The 9974-nt window shown below is 41.5% G+C and overlaps 1 protein-coding gene across 2 annotated transcripts in view; it reads left to right on the forward strand.

Annotated features, from left to right (window-relative positions):
• Nucleotides 1–2565, forward strand: part of LOC306794827 (ORM1-like protein 3) — a 6603-nt gene extending 4038 nt beyond the window's left edge. For both annotated transcript variants that reach the window (XM_079293049.1, XM_079293050.1), the window contains exon 4: nucleotides 1–2565. This exon is cut by the window's left edge and continues 73 nt beyond it. In XM_079293049.1, coding sequence (XP_079149175.1) covers nucleotides 1–63 — 63 coding nt within the window. In that variant the 3' untranslated portion in view covers nucleotides 64–2565.
• Nucleotides 2566–9974: the final 7409 nt, after the last annotated feature.

Below are 9974 nucleotides of genomic sequence, written 5' to 3' on the forward strand. Positions count from 1 at the left end.
GTGCTCATCCCCAAGCTGCCCCAGCTGCACGGCGTGAGGATCTTTGGGATTAATAAGTACTGACGAGGCGGAAGAGGACACCCCCTTCCCCTCGGTCCCCCGTGGACTTGCTGAGTGCACGCAGAGTGTCAGGCCGCAGATCCATGAGGAATCTGTGGCGCTCTGGACTCTGCTGAGCGGCGCTCTAAATGAAGCCCACCGGGGACACTGCCATGGTACCGAACCCCTGGAAAGGAGCCGCAATACACACTGCAGAGTGCACAAAGGGAAGGCGTGCTCTCCTTCCTCAGAGGTACTTTGTAAGGAAAATAAAAGGGAGTTTTATGATTACGTCCATTTCTGTAGAAATGGACGTTTCCTGATGTGACGGGTGTCAGAGGGACCATGTATATCACGTGCCATTTTACACCGAGGCTGTAATCAAAAGTTATTTTGTGTGCAAGGATACGCTGCTGTATTTATTCAGCTGCACGCCAACGCCACACTTCCTCTTTCTTGAGGAGAGAAACCATATTTTAATGACATGGTGAGCGACCCGCGAACTGCTGCACAGGCGAGACACGGGAAACCGTGGTTCTATATTTAGGCCTCTCGCTGTTCCACTCGGGGGCCGAAGTACAGAGACTTTTATTTTTATCTGACCGCGTCCATATTTGGACTCCCCTTGTCCTGGTTTGTGTCACAGTGAGCCTGCTGTCTGCAGAGCCCGTGTGCAGAAAGAATGTGCAAGAGCACTCCACTGACTCAACAAACGTCCTGAAATACTACGTTAGGAGGTGAGTGTTTCTGAAACCTTAATCACAGATACGGGGGGGGGGGTGACAGAAATGACACGCTGAGTCACCAGTTTATTAGGTACGCCTGTGTGATCTAATCCAACATCGTAGCCTTGCAGTGAATCCTGAAACACTCAAAAAGTTGTTTCTAATGTTTCGTTCACCCTCATTTACATATATGAAAGAGGCAGAATTAAAAAACAAACTTCTCACTGAACTCTGCTCCAGATGTTTGAATTCTCCCTCTTCAGCCTGTCAACATGTTTTAGGATCCAAGGAAACTGCGGTTGTACTGTAGCATGTGCTCAAGGGATTCTAAGTTCTGTTACAAAGCTGCTTTGTATCAGAGTAACAATGTCTAAATGGTAATATGTCATTGTTCATGTTAAAAAGAAACTGGGACTATATTTGTTTTACATATTGCAGGTGTAATGCATGTGGATGATCTTGTTTTAGCAGTGGAGGGCTGAAGTGTCCATGAACCATTCTATCATGACTGTTCTCATCGTGACTCGGTATGTTAATGTAATGACATTAAAGGGGACATATCGTGCTCATTTTCAGGTTCATACTTGTATTTTGGGTTTCTACTAGAACATGTTTACGTGCTTTAATGTTCAGAAAACACTTTATTTTCCTCACACCGTCTGTCTGAATAGCTCCGCTTTAGCGCCTGTCTCTTTAAGAGCCCCCGTCCGAAAAAGCCCAGGCTGCTCTGATTGGTTTTGCGAGAAAAAACTATGTTGCATCTTTGCAGAGGTAGTTCTGAAGTCATTAGTGGGGATACTCGGACGAGGATGCGGTATATTCTAGTGAGGATGTTCTCTGATGGAGGCAACTCACAAAAAAATGACAAATTTGTCTCTCTTTTCCACGGAAAAAGTGAGTTTTTCATGATATGTCCCTAAATTGTAGGGAAACCACAATTTAATCCTTTATGATTAGCAAAAACTGTATAGTTGATCAAATCTTTCTCCTACGAAATGAAAAACGGATAAATGCAGAATACATCAGAACAATGTTGTAAAAACATAAGAGGGAAAAAATAATGTTTCTGCTCTTTCACTAAATGTTATGATGTCAAACACTGCTCAGTGTTGACAAACTGGAAGATGGCTTTCAAAGAGACATGTAAAGATTGAATATCTTCTTTCCTTAATTGAAAAAGATTACTTTACACATGCGTACGGATGTTAGTGTTGGCCACACATCTTACTCAGCTGTAGTATTCACAGCAGCATTAATGTTGCAGACGGTGGCAGTGACAATATCACTTTCATTTTTTAAGGAAGACAAAAGGAAACTAAATAAAATTGTGATTCATGCTGTTTCATATTAATTATCGCTGAACCCAAAAGTTATTTTTTAGCAGATTGATGTATTTAATTTGCATAATTTGTCCAAAAGACAGAAAAACATGTACCAAAGAATTCTGGATTTGTAAACGCTAGTTGATGTTCTGCTGCTTTCACTTCGTCAACATGAAGTTGCTGAGCTGTTGTCCCCATAAAGGGCTTCACTTCAACAACGGGCTGTCATATTTCATCATGGGTTTTTTTTTTTTTTTACTGGACCTTGTTTGAAAGGTTGAACTGAATGTTGATGAAATGTGAAACGGTGGCTTCTGTTTGTTGACTCGTGTGCTTTTTGAAGGAAATGTCAACGTGTGATCTTCTGTAAGAGTGTTTGACCCAAATTACAGTATTTTTAAAGTATCGGCCCGAAATCCTTTATTGCTGCGTTTGTGTTTGTCGTGTCTGAGGTTGACGAGGAATGTTGGATTCATTGAGGCGCATAAACCCTTTTTATATTTGGTGTTTTAATATTTGAATGATGAGAGCATTACATGGGTCCACCTGTAGCATCCTCCGGACATTTTTCTGGCTTTTATCTTCGATACATCTGGAAGTTTGAGCATGAAATCTGAATAAAGATTTAAAGATAAAATGGATTACTTTTTATCTGAATTTCCAGCTTTTATTTAGGACACAGGAACATTGACTTGAAGTAGTCAGAGTTCAGTTCAAGGGTGATAAGTTATATCTGTCTATTCAGCTTGCAATTCGACATTGCAAGCTGATACAGGTGCTGCACGGAGCGGCGCTCACACAACACCGGAGGCTTGTTAAACATTGAGTAAGTGAAAGTAACGACGAGGTGTTACAGTGAATATAACCGTGGGTCATGTTGGATTAACTGATGGGAAACACAAAGATCATGGAGAGAATATCTGTCGTGTTTTTCTATTTTGTGTGATATTGACGACGACGCTCTCAGGTTTTTATAGTTTCATTTATAATCCTAGTTATTCAAACTTTTAAAGGTTCTCATTGATTTGATTTTCATGTGTATGAGACCAGGCAGTTAAATAGAATTCATCAAAGCACAATCTGCCGCTGTTCAAACATCACATGCTGTTTACAAATCATCCTGTGTTCAACAGTGTTTTTTAAACATTATATTAATATTATAAAGTCAGCCATGTTTATCCAGAAATGATGAATTCTTCAGTATTGCAAGTGCAATATGCACTAAGGCCTTAACATAATATCAGAGCGTGCACCTTTTAATCCTCATAATGAGGCAACTGCTTTAGATATTGTTGTTGGACAAGAGACAATTATTTCAAAATGTCAACTTTTCAAGAAAGGAAAAAAAAGTATCCAGTTGGAGCGAGTTTTCTTTGCTTGTTTTGGGGTATTTTTGCCACATTTTAAATCAGATCGCAGTACAGTAAACATTTTACAGTGGAGATTAAATGTATTTTAACTTGGAAAATATCCTCCACAAAAACTGTTTCATTCAAAGCAACATTCATTTTCTCTTGAGCTCTTACATCTCTGTGTGTCCATTTATATAACGAGCATTCAAAGGACTGAGAGGCATGTTTGTGTCATTATCTCGTTATTGAATTGCAATTTGTAATTGAAAGGATTTTAAAACCTCTTAAACACAAGCCCTATTTGTAGGCCTCTGCTCAAAATAGCATACCCATACTAAGGAGACCACAGTTCTGTAACTACAAGGTCTATTTTAATAATTTTTGAGGCTATAATCAGATCACAACACTGGTGAGATTGTTCAGTGGGTAATATTGCGTATATGTTGCTGGTTAATATAGTAAATGAAGACATTACACAGCTCAAATTGAAAATATTCAGGTTCGCCTGAAAAAAAAGCACTTTCATTGATATTGTGTTTTTGAAATAATGCAGCAGCTCCCTGAAAACTCTCCCAAATCATTGCACAACTGATCAGTAGTTGCTGAATAAAGGTTAAAGTGGGATAAAGTGAAGAATAAGAGGCTTTACTACAGAGAGGTCACGTGAGGTCGTCATTTTCGAACCAGCTGTTGCAGCTCTTACATTGTACTTTTATATACTATATAACTATATATTTCACTTTTTTATCACTCATATTATTCAATACATCCAAATACAGCTGTTAGGAATCATTTTGAGATTCCTAACATCATCAGAGTATGTTTTTGGCTGTCATCCATTCAGTTCATTTGTGTCTATGGGGCTCCAGGTCAGCCTATGATTGGTTGATCTCAGTCATTGAGCATGCATTCGACGTGTCAGAGTCTCAGGAAGGCGGGTGTAGAAGCGGGTGTTGATTGACAGAACTTTCAGCGAGTAACGTTGCAAGAAGCCTGGCCCGAGGTGGGTTGACCCCGCTTCCACAGGAAACAGCTCGGAAGTAAACAGGAAGCACTTGGCGTCCATGACGGTGCCGCTAAAACGGATTATTTTCGATGTTTTTGTACTAATATTTCATAAAACGTCACAAAAAACCAAGGATTTTTTCGGCTGAAGACCAACGCCATTGTACACTTGACCACTCACAGCCTTCTACTGGTTCAACGGAGAGACAAAACGAAGGTAGTTATGATTTCTGTGTCGCATGCTAATGCTAATCGATGTACGGATTAGCCCGCTAGCTCTGAGCTAAATGGTGCAAATATGGATTTAAAGCACACATAACGTAGATTTCTGGCCAGGATTTCGTCCTTTTATCACACATTTTCTAGATGCTTCTATGAGTAGTATATAGTTGTGTTTGGAGTGTGTAAAAAGTGACTTCTATGATCGTGTTGCCCATACGTCCGGTAATGAAATATACACATGTAAGCTACACTTCTGGCTATCAAAATGAGCAATTTCTGGATGCTATTTATGAGCACCCTCCCCCCCAGAGCCCCCAAATTCGGGGGCATCGTGCGAGGTTTTAAGCCTGATTACTCTTCCCCAGATGCATGTGCACAGTCTTGCATTTTCATATTCCTTATATATAAAAATGGCGAATGTGTGTTTGTGAAAGTGAGTTCATGGTCCAATTAACTGAATTATATTCTGTGCCATGTGAAGATTACAGTGCACAATAATACATGTGTAGTGTAACGGTTGCACTCTGAATATGAACTACTCAGCGCTCGTCTTATTGTTTTTACAAGTTAAATATGAAGGATTAGGAGCTGATTCACAGAATACTGTAGTTTCTTAACATAGTACTACAAAAACAGACCGTCCCTCTCCAGCAGAGGGCAGCCATCGCCCTTAATGTGAAGCGACATTCAACCGCTATAAATAGGAACGCTGCGAGGCAGAGAGATCGTTGATCTCTTTTCCTCTCATCTTTTTGTCCAGAGGTTTTCTCTGCTCATTCACTCATTTGTGCTCATCCACATTTACAGTGCGCGTAACTGAAAGAGTCCTACATTTAAAAACACAAAACGCACGATAAAACAATATTTATACACAAATATGATTGTGTAAAAATCAAAATATGTTTCAGCACAAATAGTGTGTGTTCTGTCCACTCATGAAAAAACGATGGCCGTTCATTCCCGGGACAGATGACTGCACTACACACCAGTATATAAATATATAAACATGTTGACTTGTATCAGTAAACATACCTACAGCATGATTTATGCAGGATAAGTGCTGTAACTTTAAATATCATCTTTTTCACTCATCACGCCTTCACTCTCGCTCATTATTTACACATTCATATCTTATTTACTGCACCACGACGAAGCAGACAGTGTTCATTATATGTTTGTCCATGGACACACGGCACGGATGTGTAGATGTACATGTCAGTCTTTTCTCTGCACACTATACCCCCAAAACTTTGAACTGGAATGCAAACATTCGCATAATATTTTGGTTATTTTCTCTTCGTGGAACATTACTGATGAAATCATATTTGTCTCGGAAGCTAATAAACAGAATTGTGTCTTTATTGTACTTGGGAAATAAGCTCAGAAAGGATGTAGGTTTGATTCCAGATGTGGAGGGGGGGACGGTGGTGCTTCAGCGTATTGTGTATACATATTATGTAAAATGTTTTTCACAGTCAAACAAACATAATTAGAAACCAAATACTATGTAAATTTCTCTGAGTGTGTATTTTAAGTCCTTGATAAGTTCTTGAGACCACTCGCTTGTTTGGTTTGTCGACTGATGTTTTGAAGCCTCGAGTTTGGTGATTTCGCCGTCGCCATCTTGGATTACGACCGTCACCATGTTGTTGTTTTTGCAGCCAACGAACGGAAGTGACCATATTTGTAATGTGGAGGAGTGACGTAGAGACACCGTATACGTCTCTATGTATACGGCGACACCGCATCGCATATACGGCGTATACCTGTCAATCACTGTGTAGCCCCGCCCTCAAGCATCCCCTGCTTTATGGTCTGTTTGACTCTAAATGGACCATAATGTACTAAATGAACATCATGCTGTATTGAAGAAGACTTGAAACTAGATATTGAGACCATAAACTCATGTTTACAGTGTTTACTGAGGGAATAAATCAAGAGAGAAGTAGAGTCATTTTCTCATAGACTTCTATACAACCAGAGGAGTCGCCCCCTGATGGTCATTAGAGAGAATGCAGTTTTAAGACACTTCCGCATCGGCTTCACTCGGCAGAACCGGAGGTGGCCGCCCGGTTACGATGGCCGTTCATTCTCGGGACAAATTACTCACTACACACAGGTATTTAGCTTTGATCGGCAGGGATGGAAACATGAAACCCAAGTGGCTCATTTTCACCCCTTTTCTGGTGCGACGCTAAGTGGTAGGAGATATAACTTCTGTGACTCTCAGCCAAAAATACCGTCCGTCTCCGTCCGAGCAGCGCTCGAACATTCGTTCCCTATTAGTCTGCATCGAGTCTGAAAGAGAGACTGAATAAGTCACATAAAAAACGAAGAAGTAACCACCGTGACATTTTAAACAAACAAAAAGGCATAATCGTCTCCGAGCAATGGGAAAGAACAGTAAAAACCTGCTTATATATGCTAAATTTGGTTGAACAAGAATATATATCTCATTAGATTTTGATTTAAATGTTGCAATAGTCTGATTGGTGCACGGACATATGCGATATCACCTGTTTTCAAAGAAGCCCCGCCCACTTCAAACCATTGAGAGGAGCCATAAGAAAGAAATAAAACTCAAGTGTCTCATGTGATGCAACCAAAACTCTTCAATCTTTGTCAGTGAACTCTGAGTCCATGAAGGATCCCGTCGCTCATTGTGATTGGGAAAACTGGTGTTCAGGGCCTTTAAGGGCCTATTCCATCTCAAAAGTCAGCTCGATTATTTTTGTGACTTGACATTAAAGGGTTCACCTGTGTTCTAGTTTATTAAAGGGGTCACCTGTGTGACCCCTTTAATAAACTAGAGCTTGTGAAACTGCCGGATGCAGAGACTCTCCTAGAGATCCAACTGTTTGACGGAAAACCACTCGAGTGCTTTCACAGATGAGACGGTCCGTGGCGACACCTTCAAATGAAGAATAGCTTTCCAGAATGACCCGTCTGCCGAGGGGGCGGAGCCAGAAGTCAAGTCACAGCGCCTTACTCCGATCTGTCACGGGCCCCCATGAATATTCATAAACTGCTCTTGTTTTACATTATTAACAGACTCATTCCACCCCGATGGTAAGATTTACGAGTGCTCGACATCCGGAGTTTGAATCCAGTCGCCATGGCGGTGTCTCATTAATTGAGAGGACGCTCCAGAAATGCGGTGATAAATAAAACACATCACGACTAGAGAGACGGGGCCTAATTAGCTTTCACTCCGCAGCTACTTAGCAGCGCACTGCCGGGTATTAAGCCATGGCTAAATCTGAACACTCTTAATTAATTACCAAGGGCTTACTGAGCATTTAGTGCTGGCTTTGTGTTATTTATTTGTTTTATTCCCCCCCACCCCCTCTTCAAGGACAGCCAGCTCTGTTGTTTCCCAACAGTGTGTGTGTGTGTGTGTGTGTGTGTGTGTGTGTGTGTGTGTGTGTGTGTGTGTGTGTGCTGTTTTATTCTCTCACTATGTGTGAGTGCACAGGAGAGGAAGAAGAAGATGCAGAGAAGCAGAGCGGGGGAAACTGGTCTTGACTCTGACTGAAACTGCACATGAGCCGAGGTGGAAAGCTTGACATGCATAGCAACAGTAACTGTAACAGTAACAAAAGTCCTCCCATTAGAATAAGTGAAAGCTTTGAAACAATATTTACAGGCCATATTACTGAACAGCTAAATGAATAAACCCACGAACGCACACAGAGAGGAGGAAATGGTCTTTCACTCTGGAACATATTGAACAATGTATTTATTAAACTCCATGATTTGATTTCTCTGAATGCTTTTGAATCCATTGTGAAAGACAGAATAATTCTGGGTGTCGGTGCTTTCACTCATTTCGGATGCGTTGCTTGTACTGTACACGTCTTTGGGATGTTGTGTATTGTAGAATTTCCTGTTTTGTGTCTGTTTACAGTCACATGTTTGTATCTTGTGCTGCTGCTCTTGCCTTGAAAAACAGATTTTTTCTTTTCCTGTTTAAATAAAAGTTGAATAGAAAAATGGGGGAAAAAAGGAATACATGTTTTGTTTTCGATTTCTTTGAGGCATGAGGTGACTGGAGGATTTGGGTGAGTGACATCAGCATTCCTCACTCCAGCACTCGTTTAGAGTCGCTCCTGAAGGATAATTTCATCTGCTACACCACAAATACAATTACTCTCTCTGCGACCACTCCGAGCCGGCGCAAGGATGAAAGCTCTCGCTGTCAGACATCTCCGAGCTGTTAGAAAGACACACGGCACACAGGTGTTGCATATGCCTCTCTGACTGACGCGCTTGTATCTATCTGACCTTATAGTATCTTTTTAATCTCCTTAAGCATTGCGGGTGGAGAACAACACATCTATCAAATCAGCCCGAGCACGGAGGGATTCAATCAGGGCTGGAAGAAAGTACGCCGGTCTTTTACTTACTAGTACTCTCAGAGATGACAGAAAGGTGCAACAGTGGTTCATTGTTGGCGTCTTGATCCTTCAGCCAAGACGGCACGCTGTTACAGTAAGAGCGTAATCACTGCACCTTATTAAAAAGCTGTTAGTATATTACAGCGTGCTCCAGATCTCATCGTTCTTTCCTTCCTCATCAGGCCTTAATCTTTACAGGTCCTAGAGAGATTGCTTAGCTCGACAGTTGTGGTGTTAGGAGCCCTGTGCTGGAATCGGTGATGGCAGAAAATGTACCCGTACTTTGTCATTAGTAGGTGATGCTCCTCGCCATCAGTGCTGTGTGTGTGTTCTCACAAGGTGATCAACAGCAACAGAGAAGCTGCTCTAACATTACACTCTTGTCAGGAGATGACAACACTTTGTGCAGCCTGTTCTCATTGGCTGTTCTTTAACAATGCACCTTAATGCGTATATAGCCCAGGTAATCGTGAGCCAGGACGTGCAGGGCTGTCGTTTAGAAAGTCAGGAGACAAAGTATAAAGAGCGGCAAAGTCCACGTAGAGAGGAGGACGGATGGGTCAAACAAAAACAGGACATCCACCCAAGAGACTGCTGTGTCCCGGGTGAAACAAAAATTCAACTTTGACTTATTTTACCATACTTTTGTCACGTAACTTACATACTTAAAGGTGCAGTGTGGCCGACGTGAAAACGCGAATGACCCGATAGCGCCAGTGTTTGTTTAGTCCGTTCTGGGCTACTTTAAACATGGCGGACCGGCTCTTTGGGGAAGACCCACTCTGTATGTCGATACAAATGTCTCATTCTATTAGACTGTATACTGACATCAGTCATTGAATGCATGCTTCTCACATTGTTACACTATGCCTCTGACACCTCAGATGTCTTTGTCCATATCGACACCTATGC

Source organism: Melanostigma gelatinosum (genome assembly GCF_949748355.1).
Source record: "Melanostigma gelatinosum genome assembly, chromosome: 21".
NCBI lineage: Eukaryota > Metazoa > Chordata > Actinopteri > Perciformes > Zoarcidae > Melanostigma > Melanostigma gelatinosum.